At 47.4% G+C, this 23,611-nt stretch overlaps 6 protein-coding genes and 1 non-coding gene across 9 annotated transcripts in view; 3 read left to right on the plus strand and 4 right to left on the minus strand.

The window, feature by feature from the left end:
- The first annotated feature begins 38 nt into the window (after positions 1–38).
- On the plus strand, positions 39–3,636 carry SOWAHD (sosondowah ankyrin repeat domain family member D). Its single transcript, XM_057365635.1, has one exon. It carries the CDS (start codon positions 272–274, stop codon positions 1,277–1,279), a length of 1,008 nt encoding a protein of 335 aa, XP_057221618.1. The 5' UTR covers positions 39–271; the 3' UTR covers positions 1,280–3,636.
- A 1,016-nt stretch (positions 3,637–4,652) lies between these two features.
- Positions 4,653–6,868, minus strand: RPL39 (ribosomal protein L39; the record flags this gene model as incomplete). The annotated part of the gene is made up of 3 exons (XM_057365603.1): positions 4,653–4,960; positions 6,241–6,344; positions 6,560–6,868. Coding segments are annotated over 3 exons (462 nt in total), but the record flags the coding sequence as incomplete, so codon positions are not given.
- On the minus strand, positions 5,087–5,218 carry LOC130573326 (small nucleolar RNA SNORA69). Its single transcript, XR_008965313.1, has one exon. It is a non-coding gene; the product is annotated as a small nucleolar RNA SNORA69 (small nucleolar RNA).
- On the minus strand, positions 6,704–13,937 carry UPF3B (UPF3B regulator of nonsense mediated mRNA decay). The gene is made up of 10 exons (XM_057365636.1): positions 13,706–13,937; positions 13,311–13,417; positions 13,092–13,198; positions 12,256–12,354; positions 11,816–11,926; positions 11,106–11,149; positions 10,295–10,483; positions 9,652–9,803; positions 8,646–8,958; positions 6,704–7,799 (listed from the first exon to the last, which is right to left on the minus strand). The coding sequence occupies exons 1-10, from the start codon at positions 13,883–13,885 to the stop codon at positions 7,653–7,655; spliced, it is 1,449 nt and encodes a 482-aa protein (XP_057221619.1). The 5' UTR covers positions 13,886–13,937; the 3' UTR covers positions 6,704–7,652.
- A 229-nt stretch (positions 13,938–14,166) lies between these two features.
- Positions 14,167–15,074, plus strand: NDUFA1 (NADH:ubiquinone oxidoreductase subunit A1). The gene is made up of 3 exons (XM_057365637.1): positions 14,167–14,398; positions 14,591–14,680; positions 14,978–15,074. Exons 1-3 carry the CDS (start codon positions 14,297–14,299, stop codon positions 14,996–14,998), a joined length of 213 nt encoding a protein of 70 aa, XP_057221620.1. The 5' UTR covers positions 14,167–14,296; the 3' UTR covers positions 14,999–15,074.
- Positions 15,075–16,048: 974 nt separating this feature from the next.
- On the plus strand, positions 16,049–19,874 carry AKAP14 (A-kinase anchoring protein 14). Of its 3 annotated transcripts, none has more exons than XM_057365646.1 (6): positions 16,049–16,455; positions 16,550–16,670; positions 16,742–16,833; positions 16,983–17,162; positions 18,109–18,161; positions 18,503–19,874. In XM_057365646.1, exons 2-6 carry the CDS (start codon positions 16,559–16,561, stop codon positions 18,588–18,590), a joined length of 525 nt encoding a protein of 174 aa, XP_057221629.1. In that variant the 5' UTR covers positions 16,049–16,455; positions 16,550–16,558; the 3' UTR covers positions 18,591–19,874. The 3 variants fall into 3 exon arrangements, with proteins under 3 accessions (XP_057221629.1, XP_057221628.1, XP_057221630.1); XM_057365645.1 differs by having other exon boundaries at positions 16,049–16,446; XM_057365647.1 differs by having other exon boundaries at positions 16,049–16,419.
- A 49-nt stretch (positions 19,875–19,923) lies between these two features.
- The window catches only part of NKAP (NFKB activating protein), a 5,513-nt gene continuing 1,825 nt past the window's right edge, over positions 19,924–23,611 (minus strand). Inside the window, exons 2-10 of the mRNA XM_057365604.1 lie at positions 23,577–23,605; positions 23,038–23,118; positions 22,570–22,643; positions 22,231–22,350; positions 21,796–21,841; positions 21,289–21,404; positions 21,073–21,148; positions 20,455–20,604; positions 19,924–20,166 (exon numbers count right to left, since the gene is read on the minus strand). Coding sequence (XP_057221587.1) covers positions 19,992–20,166; positions 20,455–20,604; positions 21,073–21,148; positions 21,289–21,404; positions 21,796–21,841; positions 22,231–22,350; positions 22,570–22,643; positions 23,038–23,118; positions 23,577–23,605 — 867 coding nt within the window. The 3' untranslated portion in view covers positions 19,924–19,991. The remainder of the gene's footprint in view (positions 20,167–20,454; positions 20,605–21,072; positions 21,149–21,288; positions 21,405–21,795; positions 21,842–22,230; positions 22,351–22,569; positions 22,644–23,037; positions 23,119–23,576; positions 23,606–23,611) is intronic.

Consider the following 23,611-nt stretch of genomic DNA (forward strand, 5'->3'; position numbering starts at 1 on the left):
CCGCGCTCCCCGGTGACGCCGCAGGCGAGTGGGGCCGGGGGGGCAGAGCCAGCCCGTGTTGGAGGCTGTGCCCGGCACCGGCGGCAGCCACGGACACAACGTGATCAAAGGTCACCTGCACCGCCCCGGAGCGCGGCGGATCCGCCGCCATGCCCTCCTGCCGTGCGGAATCGGTTCCTCCTTCGCCYAACGCCGGGAGGGGAAGCGCGGGGTGAGAGCTGGAGAGCGTGAGCTGTGCCCTGCTGGGGCCAGCCCTGCGAGAGGCACCGCCATGGCCCAGCAGCAGCGGGAGAAGAGCGTGGCGGAGCAGAAGGCAGCTGGCATCTCCCGGAGGTTCTCCTTCCTGGATGCCGCCCAGCCCCAGGCGGGCAGCCTGGCCCGCAGCTCCCGTCTCTGGCCAGCCACACTGGCGAGCAGGGAGCGTTTCCATACGCTGCAGAAGATGGACACCAACAAAAGCAACACCTGGGGCAGGCACAGCCTGGGAAGCTGGGGTAGGACTTCAGGCAGGTTCTCCATGGGCTCCAGCAGTGCCCGGAGGAAGGAGCTGAAGGAAATCCTCCTGCAGAGCAGCCCTGGCAGCACCCTSCGGTTTGCCAGCGCCCAGAAGACATCCAGCAACAGCAGTCTCCCAGCAGGGCTGCATCAAGAGGAGAAGCCTGAGCAGAGCCCTGATCTGCTGCCCCTTGCCCTCGATCCTCTGGAGCATGCATGGTTGCTGACGGTGGCCCAGGGAGATGCAGACAGCATCATCAAGCTGCTGGACCTGGATCCCAGCCTGCTGACCAGGAGAGACTTTGTGACAGGCTTCACTGCTCTCCACTGGCTTGCCAARCATGGCAACCACGAGAACTTCATCCAGGTCATCTCCCATGCCCAGAAGAAAGGCTACCCTGTCAATGTGAACATCCCCACGGCCAGTGGCGGGCTCACCCCCTTGCACCTAGCTGCCTTGCAGGGACATGAGGTGATTATCAAGGTGCTGGTGGGAGCTTACGGGGCAGACACCACCTGCAGGGACCACAACGGGCGCAAGGCTTGGCAGTACCTGTCAGCAGACACCTCCAGGGACCTGAAGGAGCTGGCAGGGGCTTTGGAGGAGGATTTGATCCAGCTGTACTCTCACAACACCAACAATAACTGTAAGTCATCCAGAGAGGCTGGGGCAGGGCAGGACTCGGTTGACTCCGGGGTCGAGGGGAAAGCCCAGCACTCCTGGAGCCTGTCKACACTCCGAGGCTTTGTTAGACAGGCATTTGCTTTCTTCCAAGAGCGCTGAAGCTCCCCTGGCCCCATTCACCTGTAAACCCATGCTGGATAGCAGCTGGAAAAGCCCGCAGGGAGCTGGGAACTTTGGTGCTCAAAATCGTGGCTGAGTGAGGGTTAAACCACAGCACCAAAGTCAGCCTGGATCTCGTGGGCTGTGCTGGTTTGTGTGTGTGTGGAGCACCATGGCGATTGGGAGCACTGCCTTGGGACAGCCTTTCCAAAAAACTGCCTGTCCGCAGAGGGGGTTTTGCCCCGTGCCCCTGTGAGCCCAGCAGATCCCCATGGTAAGCGCTCACATGTCAGCTCTGCTGTGCGAAGCTACTCCTCCACCATCCCATGTGCCCACGGGAGGATGCTGACCCATCATGTGTGGATCCCGTGCTGCAAACGCTTTCCAGCTTCCTGAAATATCCCCCAATCTCTGCCATATGCAACTTCTCTGGGCTGATATTTGTTTATGACAGATAAAGTTGATTCTCAATGCAGTAAGAGCTAAGGGTCCTGTTTGTCAGAAGAGGCCAAGCAAAGAGAAGCYTTTCAAAATGCAAGACAACTCACAGTGGCAGCCTTTCCCTGGAGACCGCCATCCCAGGAAACCTGAAATATTCAATCCTGTTGGGAATGGGGGCCAGAACAAAGGAGGCAGGAAGTACACCGGTGGAGCAGCACATGGTGGCTCCTGTGAGAACTAGAGCTCAGGAACAGCTCTGGAAAGATGATTCATTCTCAAAAACTGTGGAGAAGGTACGTTAAGGCTGTAAGATTTTCGTTATCTTTATTGCTACTGAGGTCATGCTCAAAAATGAAACTGAAAAATGCTGCGTGTATGTCCCGGTCACTGCATTAAAAGGGCAAAGCCTCTGCTCGCCTGTTTGTGTTTTGTTCACAAAGTGGAGCTCTRCCCTCATGATTTCAACTGGCTTTTTACATTCTCAAAGGCCAGGACTGCTTCAAAATATCTTCAGAAAAACAACAGCCCCTTCCTCTTTTTCATCAGCATGAGATTTTTCCTACACCCTTAAATAGCAGTCCCGTTTGAGAAGTGCCTTTCATACAGGAACCGGGGAGTTTCTGTTCCCCAGGGCAGAGCAGCAGCCCTTGCAGAGACACCTCCTTTAGGAGGGCAGTTGYGGTTTCTTGCCAGCTGCCTGGCAGGGGGTCTGCAGGGGTGACCAAGGGACTCAAGATGATCCGGCCTGGCTGCRCTGGTGAATTTGCATCTCGATGCAGAAAGATACACAAAAATACACAGGTAATTTCCTCCGATGAACTTGAGCCTGGGGGTTTCACAGACCCTGAGCAAACCCCACTTATATTCAGACTGTGTTTTGAAATGCTGCTTGGAAACTGAAATAACCCAATGTGCAGGAATGACATGTGGAAAAGCAGCCTCCACATGAGTGAACTRGGATCCAGTGACTGGACAATGCCCAGTCCAGGTGACTGCATGGACATATAGATGTGTCTGGACATCTTTTTAATCCCTGAGGTCATCAGCAGGTACATACAAAATATGCTAGGGATATTCAATGCCCAGTTTACAAGAGTTTTGTAACGCTTTAGCTCTAATAGTGAAGACTTTGGCAAYACAGCTCCTTCTGGAACTACTGTGGTCCCATCTGTGCAATGGGAGAGCAGGCTGCCTTCTCATGAGTCTTGCTCATGCCAGCACAAACTCCATGGACAGCACTGGTGTCAAGTTCTGGTAATCAAAATGCTGTTGATAAGACAGGTAGGACTGACAAAATATTATTTAACCTATCAGTCCTCTGCCACCCTTTTGCAGCTGTCAGGGAAGGGACACAGAATGGCTTTTACATCCTCCTCTGGGTAAGACACAGAGTAAACAGTGGAATTAATGAGAATTTCCTTGCAGGAACCGTTTTCTTGGCAATTGTACCTGTGTTAGTCATGCTCCACCCAGAAAMGTGCACCTAAATGTTCCATTTCAAAGTAAAATTTATCTGACAAATGCTGCACYTCTTTGTTAAGAAGGCTGAGTTTAACCAAAGTTTAATTTGAGCTAAATTGACTTTGCACTATCCCTTAACATTGAGTTTGAAAAGCAGATTCAGTCAAACGGAGGCTCGGCCACGTCACAAAGGTGTTTGAGCAGCAATGTTGGGGCCTCGCTGCCATGGCCTCCGCAGGCCCTYTGCAGCGCCAGTGTGCCTGGAGCTCCAGGCTCTTTAGAGCTCTGAGYCCTAACCCCAGGCAGATGGAAAATTATGAAAGGGGTTATTTTCCAAAGCAGCTCCTTAGTAGAGGCAGCTTCCATCTAATAAAAACACCACAGTAATGACGGTAATAGGGGGACTTTCTAATAAATAGTAATAAATTGTTTACTCTATTGCTTATGAAAGTTTTCCCACAAATGCCATGGAAAAAAAAACCTGTCTCTTTCCATTCTTAAGTCCATAAAATTAGTCTTTTCCTCCTCAGCCAGATCCCCATAGGCATAAAGAAACTCTATGAGCAGCTTTGCCTGCCAGCAGTGATGTGGAGAGGTTGGGGGAAGCTCGCTGGGCTCAAAGGCAGAATCCAATTCTCAGCAGGGCTGTTATTTCCTGAACACTTGCTTCTAAGAGAGGAGATTTAAAAATCACTGRGGTCAAAGTGGCTGCAGCACATGACCTCTGTTGAAACATCTCTGGCAATGCTGTTTGCTGCTTTCCTGTTGCAGTGACTTACTGCTTCCCCCTGATGATGGAGAGCCCAGAATTACCACAGGATAAGCTAGAGGATAGCTCTGCAGTATCCTGAAGCTGGCACAAATCCCAGCCTTGYTTGCCCTGACAAAACGTTGCAGCACACCTTAGAAAGGAGAGACCTCATCATCGGAGTTAAACGTGCATTTCTGAGCATTTATGTTTGGCAGATGCTGTGCCCAGTGTTATGTGCTCTGAGTTGCAATATGAAGGAGATAAATGTATTTATCTTCGRTGTGAAAAGCAGCAACACAGAAGGTGTGGCAGCCTGAAGTTTCCTCAGGAAGATGCCTCTCAGGAACAGAAGCATCAGCACAGGCTGACCCCAGGAATGAACCAGCACCTTGGCAGCCCTGTCAGGATGAGCTTTGCCACAGGCCAGAACAGGYTCACACTGTCAGGGATTTCCAGCTGACCAGAGCAACCACCCCAGCTCAGCACTGCGGCATGGGAAGGACTGGGTGCAGAGCCACAGCCTCCTGCTCCTCCAGTGCCCCGTGGTAAATAGGAGGTTTGACAGGTCTCTGACACAAAACCAGCAAGGGGAGCTGGAGTGCCAGCTACCCAGAGGTATTTAATCCCCTTTTCCCTCTCCCTCATACTGAGAACCTAACTAACATTACTGTGAATTTTATTCTGTTACAATCCCACATGTATGAAAAAATTTCAACTAAGTCATTCAGGTCCATATTTATTAGTAAGCCTGTGCATTGTCAATKCTCATTGTGGTGCCTGAAAGAAAGGACACCAATAGAACACAGTCTGCCTGTTTCAGATACAAATATTTTCCCAGTTAACATCAATAACCCAGACCAGCTTATAAAAACCCCGCATTAGGGACTGCAGTCCAGCACCGCAGAAGGAATGACTTGAGGGTGTTATCGATCTGACACAGAAAGACCAGCGTTCATTAGAGCTCCCATGACAGTCTCTCTTACAAGCCCAGTTTGGTCCTCCTCCAGTGTCTCCTTTTGGAGTTGTACCTAAGATAAAAGCAGAGTAAATTAGCAAAGTGCTCAGACACATCTGTTCAGACATGAAAGGGGAACAGCACAYGGAAAAGATCTCGTCCAGGAAAGCATATAAAGCATATTGACTTGTGAAGATGTACTTGTCCATGTTAAGAACAAAAGCTTTCACCACAGTGCAGGTGAAACTGCAGACAGTGTTAACAGAGTTGCTCTCAGCAGGAAAATGGCAGCACTCCCACAGCAGGAAGCACTGCAATTGCAGCCTGCTTTAACATAAAAMTTGGACAGAACTGATGACCTAGCTGCTTAAGTGCCATGATTTTGCKCTATGGTAGAGTATTTCAAAGTACTGCACTTTAGCAAAAACAAAACCCAGCTATAAATTGGCATGTGAAAGATAAGGAAGCAGCCGAGTGCATGCACCACTGATCCTGCCTAGAAACAAGCTGGGAACAGTTACAGGAACAGAACCTGGTAATGCTGTGCCTTTGCACTRCCTGAGCCAACCAGTACTTCTGTTGCTCTCCTCATTGCTTACAACAGAGAGAGAAGCAGAAGAAAGAATTTGGTTGCCTTAAAAAGCCCAGATGAAAGAGTGTATGAGAGAAAAAGCTCTCTGACTGCGTGAGTGACCAAACTATGCTGCAGCTTTCAACCTTGGACAGGCACCTCCCTGTGTGCCCCACGTGCACCAGTGTGCCACAGCACCCAGCATTTCCCTAAACACAAYGCTCGAGAACAAATACAACAGGAAAGCGAACTACGGAAAAATAATTCTGCAGTCAGGTGCCAAGCATCTCATACTACCTATCTGATTTCCCATACATCCAACAAGTCCTTTGCTCCCTTACACCATCCTTTAAACCTCAGACCACCCATGCTCAGAAAGGTACTGTTTCTTGAACATGCAGGAGCCCAGAGGKGTAGCTATGAGAGAAGACAGGTACTGGAAAGGGGAACGTCAAGAACAGACACTACCAGGGTATAAAATCTGGAATAAATCATCTACACGTACAGTTCAGGATTTCACTGTACATGTATCACCGCTGAAGGCCTGTGGACACTTGGAGGGCACTGGAGCAAAACTACAGAAGAAAATGGCACGGAAGCYCCACGCTGCCTTCAAGACGCTTCACCTGCGCTACCATCCCTGCCTGGTCCTCACAGCCACAAAATTACGGTTTTGCTGACATAAACGCCATCAGCTCCCGCCTTCGGCCCATACAGCCCAGGCCGCCCAGTTAAGCCTGTGCGGCCGCAGCTCCTCAGAAAGCAGCAGCCGAGATCGTTACCTGATCTTATTGCCGGTTTTCATGCGAATCCACTGCGGGATGGGCCGGTTCTGCTTCTGCTTCTTGGCGAGGAAGCGTTTGATCTTGAACGTCTTGTGCGACGACTGCAAGAGAGCGAGGCGGTCAATCCCTCCCGCCGCCCCGGCACAGCCCCGGCCCCGCCAGGCCTCGGCGAACCGGGAATGTTGTACCCAGGTCCCTCCCGATCACCCCGCCCTGCCGCCCCCGCGGCCCACCCGCCGAGACTCCCGAGCGCGGCGGCTTCGGGGAGAGGGCTCGGGGCGCGGCGGGAGGGCGCGGATGGCCGCGGATGTCTCACCATGGCGCGGAGCTGCGCGGCGTCCCGGCGATGGCGGCGGCCGAAGAGGCGGAAGGGGCGGCGCGTCCCGGCGATGGAGGCGCGGGAGCAGCGCCCCCTGCCGGCCCGGAGGCCCCGCGCGCAGTGAGGGACGGCGGCGGCCGAGCGAGTTTGTGCGAGTTTATTTGGGTTTAATACAAAAAAACAGCTATGGCTAAAATTCGCTAGCTTGGGAGGAGCTGCTACTGGCGAAGTCTCGTTCTGGGCTGTAAAACAATACTTCAAGTTATGAGGGAAGAGGAAGCAGTTCCAAGAGGCCAGGAGTTGGGAAGCGTTTCAGACTTGAGAGAAGGGGAGATGCTGGAAAAGAACAGGATGCCCAAACCAGCTACATTTGATTAAAAATAAGCATTTCAGTGTAGGGAGACTTTACATGAGAATTTATCAAGACATATTCAACTATTAAGCCAGCTTATTCATACACTCCAACTTAAGTTACTTTACTTTATCCAAAGAACCACTGAAGAGGACGGTCTCTCCCTCCCTAACACAGTTACTGCACAGCCAGATGTTCTGCTCCTTACGTGCCAAAGGGCTCCTGTCCACTRGAACCTCAATAACCCCAGCCTGTGTACCTGTCTAAGTACTAGACTGACACAATTTAGCTTTCACTGCCTCAGGAAGGAGCACTACACAACATAGCAACACCTGTATTAACTCCAGGCAACTCCAAGCTTGCTCTGTTTAAGTGCATCCAACACTGGCTCCAATTGCCTTACAGTAGAGCTCTGGCTTTTGATCCAGGTGTCATCCCCTCCTGACCACCACTCATTTATTATCAAACTTAAGGCCATGAAATCTTTCTATTTTGCAAAGATTCTCTTCTCTGTTGTAGTTAGATGCTGGGAAAGTAAATTCAAATAACTGAAAATACAATGAGAACACATTTCAAATTCCGAATCTACAACTGAGGTTCTTTAACCAGAAACATCCAACAGCACAATGCCCCCTTTTCTTCCTTTGTTCCTTCTTCGCTCCGAAGGCACTTCTGGATTGCGTAGTACATGCTCTTTGGCTGCACAGACAGTCAGAACACATAAGGCTTGCACGTCAGTCACTCCTCTTCCTTCGTGTGACTGGTCTCACCCTCCTGCTTCTTATCCACTCCCTGATCTGGGGGCTTTGCAGCACTGTCTTCATATTGACACAATCTACTCCGGCTTCGGGCTCCGGGCTGGTACAGCTGCATTGCTGGGCGATCCTGAAATAAACCAAAACTATTTAGACTCTTTCATAGCTCCCTGCTGTCAGGGTTATTATGGTATCAATTCTGTGGTATTAGAAATGGCTCCAATTCAAATTCAAACTTTTCAGGCTAAGTTTAATTATTCCACAGTGATGGCAATGTAACTTCAGTTGTCCCAAATCAAGGTTGTCTCTKTTGTAAGGCAGTATCTCTGTTCAAGGCACAAAAGCACTGCTCAAAGTTGAGGTTATTTATAAAGAGTTTCCTGTTGAGTTTAGCTCACACTCTCTCAGAAGAGAGGCCAATTTCAAAGTTTGTAAACTCTGAGTTTTATTTATACCTGACAATGCCTTAAATGATACAGAAAACTAGCATAGAGATGCTACAAAAACATATATTGCAGARTACAGGAAACTAGACTCAACACATTACTGTTGAGCCTACGGGACATATAATATTCTGCAARTTGCAGTTTTGTTCCTATTTTAAGGAACCTGTTCAATCACACTCCCACTYTGAGATGCATATGCAGGCACCTCTAGCATCAGCAGACACAGGCAGATTACTGATACTCCACCAACACCTTAAAGATACAGCCTATGGCACARGTCAGCAAATGAAAAGGGATCAGTGTCTTACAATTTATCCCATGTTTTCCTGATTTAGTTCTTATTCAGTGACAAATAACACAAACAGTTTAGCAAAGCTCAGTTGGCATTTCTAGCAATGGCAGTTTGTTGCCAGAACAGTGAGAAGTTTCAACAGAGAAACCACATGGTTCTTTCCTTGAAGTGCTTTTATCCTAAAAACCACAAACTGAATCCCTTTGAATCAACACAGGAATTTAAAGAAATCCAGCACCTTGTTTCTGATACGATCCCTTTTAATTGTATCCTCTTTTTTATCATCTTTGGTTACTTTCTCAGATTTGTCCGTGCTGCTGGTAAAGTCTGTAAGATCACTTTTCTTTCCCTTTTCTCTGAGTAAGTCTCTYTCCTTTTTCACCTCTTCCTCTTTTCTTCTAAAAACCTTCTCTTTCTCATAGCGCTCTTTCTGCCTCCGACGCTCCTCTTCTTGGCGTCTCAATTTCTCTCTCTGTGCTCTCTCATATTCTCTGTCTCTGTCAAAATCTCTATCTCGGTCCCTGTAGTCCTTTACACACTCATCTTCTGATCTGTATGAAAACAAAACTGAAAATTAAGCTCAAAAGATTCATCAAACAGAGCTGGGAGATCAATGTAACAGTGGTGTAAATGTGCAATAGGAAGACGACACACTGGCAGGTTCTAGGGAGCTCTTGGGAGGCTGTGATAACCCGAGTCATGCATGGCATCCAGAGAGGACACTGACCACTAAGTTTCCCAGCCTCATAACTTGCATAGCTGGCTTTGGAAAATCACCTGAATTTCTCTGTCTTATCTATATTTCTCACAAGGCAGAACTGAACCTCAAACAAAACATGGAGCTGTTGARAATTACATCTTCCACTTTGGCTTTTTACAAGACTTAGAGGGACTGGTAACTGGAGAACACCTCTCCTCTCCCCATGGTTATAATAATGCTCTCATTGCAAGGACAGTGCTCACAGCCTGCTGCAGTGACCTAAACATGGGCTTCTTTATGCAGCTCCTATAATGAGTTGTAAAATATTAAAATCTGTCCACTAATGAAGAATTTTCAGGTAATTTACAGAGCTTTCTGTAATCACAGGATGTGCACTGCCAAGAGAACACAGCCCATGACTTTTATCAGAAAAAAACATTTGAAAGGAATTTCAAAACACGTTCATGGCAGAGCAGCCTAASCCTCAGTATGATCAGGAAACAAGTTATAGATACATATATATTTATAGCAAGTACTAGAATACTTTTTTGCCTTCTCTTCTTTTGTCTCCCCATCAGATCGTTTGGCAGATGCACTACTCGCATTTTTTTCCTCCCTCAGAGTCTCTTTTTCCAGTTTCTTGGATTTTTCTTTTCTCTCCAAGTCTTTTTCATCTTTTTCAGGCTTCTTAAGTAGCTACAAAGAAAACAGAAGTCTCAACTAAAAAGCTCACTCTAATACATATTGTCTGGCACAACACCGAAATTGCATCAAAGGAACCAGTCCAGTAAGAAGTAAACATTAAAGAAATATTACTGCAAATCACAGTATTTCTAAAAGCTGGAGTGTATGAGTAAGCCTTATTCACACAGAAAACTAGGATTTTTCTCCTAAACCAGGTCATTTTAGAAAGCTTAAAAATAGTCTCCATTCCATAGTAAATTCACAATCCTGTTTACCACAGCATGTACAACAGTCACATGACAAAACCTTTAAATATTACTATGAAGCATTACAGCATGTAAACCTTTACAATGCCTACTATTGAATATTACAAAAAATTGGTCATTTACTAACACCGAACTCATGTGATTCTTCACACAATACCCAAAGCACATTTTGAGACTGATATACAAATAATAGGGGAAAGGGAGTGTAACAGTTTATAATAAAGAACTGTTCTAGACCTTAATCTTTGGTTCTTCTTTTGATCTGTCTCTTTCTTTTTCTGGGCATCTGTCTACTTTCTTCAATTTTTCTGCTTCTTTTCTCTTCCTTCTCTCCTCCTCTTTCCATTTTCTTCTTTCTTCTTCTCTTTGTCTTTTTCTTTCTAATTCTCTCCTTCTTCTCTCCTCTCTTTTTTCTTCTCTCAGTCTCTGTGTACGTAAAAATAAAGAAAAATAGTGTCTCTCCACACCAAAAAAAATCTCTTAAGCCATCGAACAACTCACCTCAGAGCTGTCTGTATTATAAAAGGAAAAAAGTCCTGTCATCTCTATTGTTGTGAACTTGAACATGTTGCAGCAGTATTTTTTTTACTCATAAGCCTTAATTTGTACTGTCTTAAAAAACCCAAACACAACACTGGCCTCAGCCTTCATCATTCAAATTTTAATTAAATCTGCCCCACTTCTGATTTTCTCCTTTGCTAAACGTTAAAATAACATTATGTGCTAGGAGAAATATCATCTACAAGAACCTCAGCCATAACTGCACTAATAATGGAAGCACTAAAATGGAATCTCTTTTGTCAGTGCAACAAGAGGCGTCGTGCTGTGACCAGAATGTACCACCATTCCCATTCCTACAAGCACAAAGTACCACCATTCCAACACTTCAGTCCTATAAAATACATGAGACAGAAGTTGGGTCAAAAACTCCTTCTWCAAAAGGAAGGGCAGAAACATATCAACACACACATTGCAGTATACACACCCATGCTTTAAATGAGCAAATTATACTTGCAAACAACAAGAAAATTCTGGAGGTAAGTCTTACCTGTTTATTTTTCAAGAAGTTCAATAAAGGAGTAGTCTTTTTAGCTGGAGAATAGRTAAAACAAATGTAAATTATTTGCCTTATCCAATACTGCAATACCTACAACAAAACCCTGTATGAAGTGAAGTAGCCTTACACAATCCCCTGCCTGTCTCCTCTCACATACAGCAGTGACACAAGTATTCCAAACCCATCTCCAAACAGTGGCAACTATTAGGATACTAACAGAATATCCATTACACCTATCACTACAAGGATACTCAGTCTGCATTAGGCTTTTCTCAGACTCCCTCAYTTTTAAAGAGTTCCCTGTAACATACTTAAAAAGAGCAACCTGGTCATTTTTTTGTGGTATTTTACCTAATCACACTATCTCTTAACTTATGCCTGCATGGAGTATCACTGCTCACAGCACTTGCATTAAACATCACTGCATCTCACTGAAATRCAGCCACTCCACAGCCTGGTCTGGCTAACAAACACCTGCAACAGGAAGGAACTTCGTCATCTAAAACTTATACCCACAGAAGAATTTAGAGCATGGGAACAAACAAAACACACTAAATAATATTAGCCTAAAGGTTTAACAAATACTAAGAAGGTACACAAAATAATTCAGTCTCCTCCAGGCTGAGCTTCAAATTACAAACCATGTGTAGGTTTCTTTGTGCTCTAGGAAAATACAACTATAGTAGACAAGATTTCCATACCTATTAGCTCTTTGTTTCTTGCCTCTATTTCCTCCAATAAAGTTTCAGGAGTGGAGGTTAATTTTTCATCATCTGCACTGTAACTTTCCAAAAACTTCTTGTATTCTGGATCTACAGAGAAGAGGAGAAAAAAGGGGAAAAATACTGTAACATGGAAAGTATTTTCATTATGCACTGCTGGGTTACATTTACTTAAGTTGGGTTGTTTATGTGCCACCTTCTAATAAGATGACAGCTCTCAAATGGGCAGCTGCATTATGTGTCTCTGGGACAATCATATTTAATAGATTTCCAGCTGACAAAGCAGTGCAAATAAATTTCACATATAATTAAGCAAACATCCTATTGGTGGAACTATAGTGCCACAGTAAAAACATTACAAATTACTGCTAAGGGTTTCAAGTTCTATATGTGCAAAACAAACTAGCTTGCTGTTATACCATCTTCGATAGTTCCAGTTTTGGCATCCTTTTTCTTACTCTTCTTTTTTGCAGCTTTTTGGAAAGGTGCAAACTCAACTATGGCAGCATATTCCTGACCTGTTAAGAGAAGAGGAAAAAATACATTTAAAAAAAAAGATGAAACAGATATAAAGTAAGAGTAGATTGTCAACATCTAAAGCRGGAAGTTAAGTCTCACAAGAAATATGCAATATTAGAAAAACTATTTATAGATAATAAAAAAAAATGTATTTTGAGAGCCATTTAATAAAACAAACCACTTTAGATACAGCAGAATTCATAACCTAAACATTCTCCCTATATTAACAAACCACCTAATTCACAAAGTGACAAGAAGGACATACTAGATTTAAGACTGGCCATGACTGTCAGTTCAGCCACCTCAGCAGCACCACACCACGTAACAGCCTCATCCTACAGACCGCATTCATTGTGCAAGAAGGAATATCTTAAGTTAATGTAACAGAAGCAAATCTCAATTTTTAACAAAATACAGTAGACTGCAACACATTACAAGCAGCTTCAAAGCTTTGTCTTCTGACAAGAATGCTACACGTATGGATGCACAAATCCAGCCGTGTACAGCAAATACAGTGCGCTGTTACACAGCAAACCAGCTCATATATRGGATCTAGAGGTTAGTGGAACTATGCATGTATGTATTTCTACATGCACTGGAACTGTTATTTACGGAACTAAATCCAAACACATCATCAAATGTGGCTGTTCATACCCACCCCTCCAAAACTCAACCACCACACGGCCGGCACAGACAGTAGGGTAGCAGCAACATCCATCGAATACCATTCACTTGCCTTTGTGATCAACAAAAACATAGCCGTCGAAGCGATCCCTGAAGAGGACTATGTCTTCCTGGTTCTTGAAGTTGATGTAGGCTCTTGAGAACATGTGCGGGTACAAGCTGCAGAGACACAAACCGAGAGCGCTCGGCTGACGAGGCGGCGGCGCCACCAGGACCCGGCTGGCGGCAGCGGCGGCTCCCGGGAGCGCCGGGGTTGGGCCGGCGGCCGTACCTGGAGTCGTTCGCGAAGAACTCGAAGTAGTCGTGCTCRGGCAGAGGCTGCAGGTGCTCCTCCAGCTGCTCCTTCGTCAGGCTGGGCGGCAGCCGGCGGATCACCACCTGCGGCACAGCAGGACGGGCGCTCAGGGCGGCGGCAGCGCCGGGGACGAGTCATCACCGCGCCTCCTCGACACATCCCGTCCCAGCAGRTCCCCGCTCTGCCCCTGAGGCCCCCGCAAGCAGCCCGTTACCGGGGAGAGGTCGCGTTACCGGGTGGAGGTCCCGTTAGCGGGGGAAGGCCCCGTTACAGAGGGGGAGCCCTGTTACCGGAGGCTGGGCGGGCCCGTTACAACGGGGGAACCCCATCACGGGCAAGGGCTCCGTTCCCGAGCAGCGCACAGGCCCCACCTTGCTAAGCGTCTCCTTCTTGTCCTTGGGCCGCTCCAGGCGATCGAGGTCGGCGGCACCGGYTCTGCCGTCCGTGCCAGCGGCGGGGCCCGTGCCCGGACCCGCGGCCAGCAGAACCCCCGGSCCGGCGGCGGCCCCGCGCCGCTCCTTGGGCCTGGCGTTCTCCTTGTCCTCCTTCATCCTGATCSCGATCCTGATTCCGGGACCGGGCAGCGCCGCGCGCGCCCAGTGGCCACCGTCCTCTCGCGAGACTGGGCCTCAAATTGGCCAGGGCCACCGCCGGACTACGACTCCCAGCGTGCACCGCGCCCCACACCGCTGATCCCGGTGGTGTCAGCGACCGGGACCGGGACCGGGACTGAGATCGGTATTGGGCGGTCAGGAGCGCGGGCACGGCTTCATTCCTTGCTGAGGTACTGTTCGCCGGTAGCGCTGTCGCTCCCACCGCCCGCTCTGGCTCGCTAGGCTGTGAGGGGCCGCGGGGCAGGCCGGGAAGGGCGCGGGGCAGGCCGGGAGTGCCCCGGCACTCGGCGCAGGGACCGCGGCACCGACACTGACACCGGCACCGGCACCGGCACCGGCACCGGCGGGATGTGGTACGAGATCCTGCCCGGCATGGCCATCATGGGCGTCTGCCTCAGCGTTCCCGGCCTCGCCACCGTCTTCATGCACCGCCTGTGCCACGGCGGCAAGGTCAGCGCGGCGCGGGGCGGCCCTCGGGATCCGGGACCCTGAGGTCCGCTTCCCTACCGGGGCCGCCCTTAAACCCCAGTCCCCTGCACCGTTCTGTGTTCCGTTCCCTCCCGGGGGTTCCCCKTCCCCTGCGTCCCGCCTTTCCTCGGGAGTCCCTGCCCGAGGCCCTAACAGGCAACGCTGTGCCCGCAGGAGAAGAGGATCGCCCGCTATCCCTTCGAGTGGACCTTGTTGGAGAGGGACCGGCGGCTGTCTGGTGTCAACAAGCATTATGTGCCCAAGGCAGGTTTTGGGGGCGCTGGGCAGGGGGGGAGGCAGTACCCAGGCGCTGCTGCTCTATCACCAAGCTCTGGGATGGGGCTCCCGCAGCTGCTGAGGTGGGCACTGGTCACTCCTGGGGGTGTCAGATCTCACTCGGTGCCTGTAACTGGCCTGCCTCTGGGGATGTGCATTTTTATTTTGTTCTAATTAAGACTTGGGTAATAAAATATAGTTTGAAAACATGCATTTTTAGATATGCCCTGTTGCACACTCGTGGCAAGAATGATGCAAATATAGCTGTTATTTTTTCTTTTTCAGGGTCTGGAGAACTTAGACTAAGGTGGCAACACTTTGAAAAATCCATGTATCTATAGAAAATGTTTTAACTCTTAAATAAAAYTATACATATGTTCAACCCTTGTATCTGTGTTGCTGTGGTGGGGTGACGCCACCTGCAAGGTGTATCTTCTCTCCCTCTCAGGGGAGAGAAGATGCATTCAAAGATTTGTGAGTTGAGATGAAGACAGGAAGAGACCATTCATCAATTACTGTCACTGGCAGATGCAACTCGACTCGGAGAAATTAATGCATTGACAAATAAGAGCAGGKTAATAAATAAAAACAAGTCATAAAACACCTTCCCCCTACTCTTCCTTCTTTCTGRGTTCAGCTTCACTCTTGATTTTCTYTGCCTCTTYCCTGCTGAGCTGCACAGGGTGATGTGGAATGGGGGCTGTGGTAAATGTCATTACACACCCATACTGCTTCTTCCTTCTCAGGGAACGACTTCTCACACTCGTTCCCTGCTCCAGCATGGGGTTGCTCCCAAGGGAGACTCCTTCACTTCTCCAAAGTGAGYCCTTCCCATGGGCTRAAGTTTTTCATGAACTGCTCCAGCATGGGTCCCACTCATAAGGTGCAGTCCTTCAGGAACAGCCTGCTCCAGTAGGGTCACAWGTSCWGCCTGCAAACCTGCTCCAGTATGGGCTTCTATCTGTGGGCACACAGGTCCTGCCAGGAGCCTGCTCCARCATGACCCAAAGGGGTSAYAGCCTCTTTTGGGTACATTCAGCTGCTCCTTGGGGTCCTTCCTGGGCTGCAGGGATCTCTGCTCCATCATGGACCTGCAGGRGCACAGCTGCCTCACCATGATCTGCACCATGGACGGCAGGGAAGTCTCTGCTCTGGYACCTGGAGCACCTCCAACCCCCTGSCRAGACCTGTTGTCATCCTGGAAGAGTGGCTGCTGGGAATTCAGTACCCTATGATCTGCTGAAACATGTCTGGCCTCTCTCGTACGGTACGAGTGGTCCTTTCCCTCTGAAGGGCTGCGTGTTGCAAGCACTGGCATTCAGAGCCTGCAGTACCTCAGTGCACCGGGCTGGACAGTCTCCAGCGCACAGACTGGAAGCTGCTTTAGCTCCCGAATTGTCCAGAATAGCAAAAACATGACAAGCAGAGAATCTGCCTGGATCCCGCAGCTGTTTTCCTGCTCGTACCGCGTTCCGTTCCCGGTAGCCTGCGGGGCTGGGCAGGAGCGGCGAGGGGATGCCGGGAGCGGCACGGTCTCGCCATGGTGACGGCGCGGGGCCCCGGACAGCGGCAGGGCCAGCGCCGGGCCCGGGCACAGCTCCCCGGGGCCGGACACCCCGCCCGGGACCGGAGTGCCCCGGGGGGCGCCCGCCGAGCCTCGGCAGCCGCGGCCTGGCCAGGGTAGAGGGGGAACAGCAGCAGCCGCCGCCGGGGGAGCCCTCAGCGGGGTGAGCGGGGCCGCGGTACGAACCGGGGTAGGTGAGGTGAGGGACTGCCCGCCGCTCCCCGTGTGCCTCAGACGGGGCCTGCAGCCCTCACACCGGTGCTGTCTGTGTTTGTGCGTTTATGTCCCTAAAGGTGAAGCCGATGGACAAGGAAGAGGAAGAAGCTGCCGGTGAGGAAAAGGCTCACATCCCCGCAGAAAYTGAGAGGAGCAGTACAGAGGAAAGTCTTTCAGAGGCCAAGGAAAAAGAGAAAGGTATGTGTTTGCTCTACTACAAAGTGCTGGAGTCTTTCCAGRAGGATTTGTCAGCACTGTATCTGTTTTAGAAACCAAGCATGTCATCAAAAATATCGAGTGGACCACAGCTGAGAACTTCACWGTGGAGACAGGACGGCAGCAGATTGAAGAACTCATTTCTGTGAGTCACAATTCCATCCACTCAGGAAGGCCACACCTCACTATTAAGAAGTATGAAAAATTAAAGGAGAGCACSTCTGTTCCTTTTTAGCAGCACTTCCAAGGCGGCTCTGCTAGAGGGAGTCTTAATGTGTTGCATTTATTCAACAGACGTGGGACATCCATGAAAGCTGGCTYCACCACTCAGAATTTCTCGAGGAAGAAGAACTGAAGGACAGCAAGAGGTACCATTACAGAGCTAGCTGGGGCATCCCAACACGCAGAAAACCCGTCCCACGAGCAACAGCAAGTGTCTACTTTGTTATAGTGATCTCCAAATTAAAACCTGACGTAAGTACTCAGAAATGGTATGGGCAGAGTAGTTCTTTAAGGGACAAGAATACAGTGGCATTCCTGAGGCAGGGAAATGCCAGGACAGTGGAGAGATCAGCGAGGAGCCAGCAACTCTTGTGAAGATGGTGACAAGGCCTGGATRTTGCCAGAGCAATGGCAGGAGATTTAGACATGGCCTAGTAGGAACATGCACTCAGTTGGTAAGGGGAGCAGGACACAGAGCAGGCTGGGTTAGTTCCCAGATGACTGACAGAAGTTGACACAGAATCTGGCAGGATCCTACATCTGCCTCCCTGCTCTTACCATCTTCCCCTTCCAAGCAACAATTGCTTTGGGCAYCAAGTAACTAGGGCTGAGTGGAAGGTGAGTTATGGAATGAGGGTCAGTAGAGAGGGARTGACACTTTGCTCTTCAAGCTGTCTCAGAATCCCTTTCCTGATCAGCCTGAAGTTTGCACGTGTACAATAAACTCTTGCAGCTATAGAGAAAAAAATGAAAAAATATTGCACTGAGTAGACTTCTTACCTCTAGGTTTAGTCATATTGGACCTTAGTGTTTCTACTCAGCAGCTATGGATCTCCAAGTAACAGTCCGTGGTTTAACCCCAGCTGGCAACTAAGCATCACAGAGCTGCTCAGTTACTCCTTTCCCACTACCACAGGATGGGGGAGAGAATTGAAAGTGTAAAAAAAAAAAAGTTTAATAATATTTTAAAAATGGAATAATAGTAAAAAATTAAAAAAAAAAAAAAAACCAAAGACTGAAAGAGAAGAAAACTGTGAAAGACAAGTGAGGCAAATGAAAACAATTACTCACCACTTGCCAACCAATGCCCAGCCAGTGCCTGAGCAGCATCTTCCCTCCTGCCCAACCAAACATCCCAGTTTTAAAYAAATAGTAGCTCTCGCTTAATGGCCTCTGCCCTGTCTCTGCTGTCTTGCAGACCGCTCCTGTGGAGGTCTTCTACAGACTGGAGTCCAGCAGGCTGGTTCGGAGGTAAATGTTACTACTCTCCTGTTCTARCAAGCTTTTCCATTCCAAAACCAAACAGGGAGCTCAATGTAAATTTGCAGTAACAGTAGAGAAGTGGAAGTTGTCAAAATCTTGCTAGATKAAGTGCAAGATTATCACTAGCTTCACACTCTTAAAGGCATGAATAGCCACCCTGTGGGCACCTGCCTTCTCCAGAAAGAATTTGTCCTGTTTTATAAGGTCTAGGTGGGGGTCTTTATTATAGCAGATAGCCTTATGTGGTGAACAAAAGCCAGCTCTCAGCTGGCCAAACTTGGATTCAATATTATGCTTACAATTTACCTTCTTCTTATTCCATTCTCCAGGCCAGAACAGTGTCAGTTTAGAGAAAAGTGGCTTAAAGACATCATTGAAAATAAAATAGTGTGCCTAGAAAGACTTGCTTCTCGATGAACAGCTCCAATTCACCATCACCAGTACTCTGTTGTGGAGAACTAAATAAACACCATCAAGAATGAAAGACTCTTCCTTTATAGCATTTCTATTTTGTAGATACATAAGAAACACTGAACCTGTGCAAAATCAGCTATGYCCTGACATGGCAGCTGGCTGTGTGTGACAGTCCCTGGACCAGGTTCCTGAGTATAAATGGGAAGAAGCAGCTGGGTGGGATTTGCTGTTTGTGAATGCCAGATCTGTGAAACTCCAGGGAAAATATTTTAGGACTTTAGGACTTTTATTTTTTTGATACAAATGTACAAGACATCTCTGCTTAGGGRAACAAAAAAAAATATTTAGGGGAACAAAAAAAGAAACAACCCACCTCTCAAAACATTTTCATTTCAAAAACATTTGAGAAAATGAAGTGCCAGGGGGATATGTTTGGAAATACGCAGCTGAATCAAAGAGCACTCCCTGAGCAAGCCCTCCAAGCAGAGTTTAAAGCAAGCCATGTAATACTACTGAAACAGAGCAAATTAAAAYACTACAGGGTTTATAAGGGTTTAATCTAGAACACTTTCAGAAACAAAAACATTTCAAATAAATTTAAAGATACATCCTTGTTACCACCTGTGTACATCYAGGGGTTCCAATCACTGCACCCCACTGCACTGATGCCTATGTATAACATAGGAGAAAAAGAAGCAAGCAACTTAGTTCTTCACCATATATTTCAGTGGATTGAAGATCAGACCCTCCTGTTACTGTTTCTTTACATCTGAGCTGTGATCTGCTTGCTCTAAAAGTAATGAAGCCCATCTGTATTAAATTACAAACTCATTTACAAAATATTTACAAGTCTGGTTTGAACCACAAGCCAAACTCAACTGTTTTGAGAAAAAAAACCTAAATCTAAAAGACTAGTGAAAAAATAGCAAAGTGGAYAGTGCTAGATCTTAAAACACKAACTCAGGAGTTCCTTCATTTTTGMTACTGGTACTAGTAGCTTGTTAAASRTCTTTTCAAGCTAAATGATCCTGTGAGTAACCAAAATAAATGGAATTTTAAAAAATCACACATATTGGCATTAGGTAACAAAGCCATCCCATGGGATCCTCCTGCTTGTCTGATTGAAAGCAAGCGCAGAACATTGACACCTCTAATCTTCCCTGCACGGTCCTGCCTTCCCTGCCTTGTAGCCTTTCTCTTTCCAGGGATTCCTTGCAGATCGTAAACAAACGATCCAAGAAAATCTGATTAAAATAACTGGTTCCTTGACACAAGTAATCCACTCCTGAGGCTTGGCCCTGTTGGGTGAAAGGCGCTGCAGCACCTGCAGCTTTCRGCAAATCACGACTGGACCAGGTTAGCTGCCACGTGGTGCAACCTATGGTGCACAGCTCAAATAAAGCATTATTTTTCCTCTTTGCCTTTAGTCTTTCTGTAGACCATCTCTCGAAAGCTTGCAAGGATCTTATTCTCTCGTTTCCTCCTCTCTTCCTGGTTGAAGGATGCCAGAGCTCTCTTYTCATCGGCGCTGTAGATCTGGTTCTCTTTACGCAGACGCACAGCTTCCATGCGGCGATGTCTGCRGGGGAACACAGGAGCAGAGGTATCAGTGCCCTGTCACAGCTTCCATCCATCAACTGACCTCAATGTGTTCAACGGCTTTAAATAAAGATACTGAAGTACTAAAGCCTGAACAAAGGCCTTGAAAAACTCACTATCTCTAGCAATGGGGAGTTTAGTGGAGATTATCTCAAGCACACAGAGCACCTTCTCCTACATGCTTTCAGGTAGAGCTTGGAAGCAGTTTTCTGCTCAGCCAGCAGAGAAAGAAAATTCCACCRAACCCCTGCCATCATCAAAACCATACCTGCTGCCACTCATGACATAACCAGAGCTCTCAAACGATGCGATCTCTTCACTGGTCAGGCCGATTTCACCTCTCCGGGGAATGCGTTTCCCTGCTTTTACATACTCTGCCATGGCTGCACCTTCACCGGGCAGGAGGGCATGTCCATAGCTAAAAAACCARAAGAGGTGATTTCAATCAGTTTCAGATAGAGAGAGCCTGAGCTAAACATCCAACTTTCCTATTCACTACTATATACAGCTGCATTTTTAAACAGTTTCTTATTCTTTCCCYACACATTAGCCTGTTTCTTCCTTATGACAACATTATGAAGAACATCTTACATTAAAAGTTGAGTTCATTCTGGTGACACTACTAGGTCACAATACTGCAGAGTATTAGAATAAAGGCACTTATAATTGATTTTCTAGAAACCAAGGCTAAAAAGCATAAACCAGACTTTTCTACCCAAATTCAGGCYAGGGRAAAGGCTAGTACCACTAGCACTTTWGTCTGTGATTTTCTGGCACAGCATTTCTCCCTCTGCATGCCTTATTGTTGTAACAGCCRTTTTGAAGAGTAACTTTCACACTTGATTTACTTGATTTGATCAAAGTACCATTAGAGCTGGCTACTCACTTCAAAGGTCTGTCATCCTGAGATGCATGAGTTTTGGGAGCCTCCGGTCCAATCAAACTATCAGCTTCAGTATTTTCTGCAACRATCAAATAATGAGGAAGCTTTATCTTGTTCTTTGTTATCACAAGTGTTACACAGGTCAGCAACACCTAACAAAGAATTCACAAAAAGGACATCAAGAAGTTTGCATCCAAGTTTAAAGTCAGGTGAACTTACTTGACCTCTCAATCCAGAGATCATCCCCTTGAAGTGTTTCATCATCGGAATCTTCACTACTTGAATCACTGGATTCCTTCCTGCTCTTCTTAGTCCTCTTTTTCTTATACTTCTTCCTGTGATGTAGCCAGATAGACACGCTATTTATCAAAATTTAAGATGAAAGAAGGTGCTTGGAACCATACTCAAATAATTAGTTTCACAAGACAACTTCCACCTATAGGAAGACTGTTTGCTATGYTTCATATAAAACACTTTACAGCAAAGCCAAGACAATATATATCTTCTGCTAYGACTTTCATGGTGTTAGAAAGTGGCTCTGCCATGCAGGGAGTTGTTTGYGCTGCACAGTTGTGTAGATTTAAAAAAAATACATTAAGTTAATATAATTTGTGGGCTCTTGCAAATTACCCAAGGTGCTCAGGCTCCCTCAGGGCCTGCAAAGAAAATTAAGTTGCTTTCCAGCCAACAGCATCCAGAGTGACACACAGCAACCATGACACTTACTTTTTGCTCTTCTTTTTCCTCTTCTTGTTTTTCTTTTTATCTTCATCTGAAAAAAAAAATCTATTATCAAAAAGAGATGAATAACTATAACTAAGCAGTTTACTGCACTGTGAATAACTTGGCATGGCTTTTCCARTCCCAGTGTTCCTGGAGCTGTASGCCCTAACCCTAACCACGACCYTTACCATTCCCTAACCTCTCCCYAAGCACTACCCTAACCCTAACCCCATCACAAGTGCYTCCAACAGAATGCCCCAGTACACACACAGATGGCACTTGTTTATACTGGGAAAGTGCTAGTAGAAGGCTTCCTGCAGTACTGGCTGATATGAGAATATATCAAACGCATCTCTGGCAGGAGAGGCCCAACAGATGCTAAATTCAGAAATCCCATTTCCTGAGGCCACACTGCAAGCCGACGCTCTCTTGTCTTACCACTGGAGTTCTGCTCAGACTCTGAGTCACTGTCGCTGTCCTCAGAATGTTTCCTGCGCTTTCTTTTGGATGCTTTACGTTTTTTCTTTTTTCTTTTCTTCTTCTTYTTCTTCTTTTCCTCTGGAATGTTTTTAAAGGTAACATTAGAGAACAAAGATCATCTAGCTCCATTTGTATTCCCTAATCTTCCCAAAGCAAAGCTCTCCTTTGAGCTGGAACCCACCCCACTCACTTCCACCCATCTCAGCCAGGGAACCTCCTGCAAGCAGCAGCAGCAGCAAATTCTAGACAACAGTACCTTCCCATTTTCAAAAAAGCTGTGCAAGCCAAACAAAATACCTTCTGAGCTGGAATCCGAAGAACTACTCTTAGACTTTGCCTCTTCATCTTCTACCGGTGTGTGCTCATCGGAACTGAATAAAAATATAACAGTTTGCTATTTAAAATCTATATTGTTGTCAGAGGTACACATATGACCAAAGACGTTTTCAGATTTAGAGTCAATCCTTGCAAAGGAGTAAAATATTAAAGAGCTATATTGCACCTGCTGTCAGAAACACAACACAAAAGCCACTTGATCTACAATAAATCACAAATTGCATAATTGGTATGTTGGAATTATTTGGTGGGGAAAAAAACAGTAATCTCATTATTTTGATTCAGAAAGGAACTGATCCAATAAGTATTGTGGCATCATGACTGGATAGTGCATGGATGAAACATTTTTGTTTTATCATGGATAAAACATTTTGACACGTAATCAATATGAAAAAAAACCACGCTGAAATAAGAGAGAATATGCCTTACTCAGGGTCAGGAACTTTAGGTGAAAGCCCCCAGACTTCAGGTGCCCCCAGTTCTCCAATTCTCTCTCTCTCATTGAGCCTCCTGCAAAGGAAAACACCACCACTGAAGCGTAGTTTACAACACCCAGCATTTAAGTCCTACAGGTTACTGTTTCTGAGCGCCTAAAGCAGCAACAATGAAATAGAAAAAAACAGGAGCAAGGAGCCAGCTCGCAGGCCGGGAGGCTGGCAGCAGAGCCGCGCACACTGCAGAGGATCGGCGGTAGCGGGTGTTAACGCCGTTCCAACCGACCCCCGTCCATCCCGTCCCCCGGGCGGCCCTGCCAGCGGGGACTGCACGGGAGCCCGTGAAGGGCCTGACAGCCTGAGAAGGGCCTGACAGCCCATGAAGGGCCTGACAGCCCGTGAAGGGCCGGACAGAACCGGGCCCGGCCGCTCCCCCGGCCGCCGCAGGGCCCCGCCCGCCCCTCCTCAGAGCGCCGTCCCCTCCGCGCGGATCGGGGACCGGCGGGACAGGCCCGACCCCGGGCCGGAGCTCACCTCTGCCGCAGGATCTCCTCCTTCTCCTTCTCGTA

This window comes from Malurus melanocephalus, unplaced genomic scaffold (genome assembly GCF_030028575.1).
Source record: "Malurus melanocephalus ecotype Western Australia unplaced genomic scaffold, MMel_1.1 scaffold_56, whole genome shotgun sequence".
In the NCBI taxonomy this organism is placed as follows: Eukaryota; Metazoa; Chordata; class Aves; order Passeriformes; family Maluridae; genus Malurus; species Malurus melanocephalus.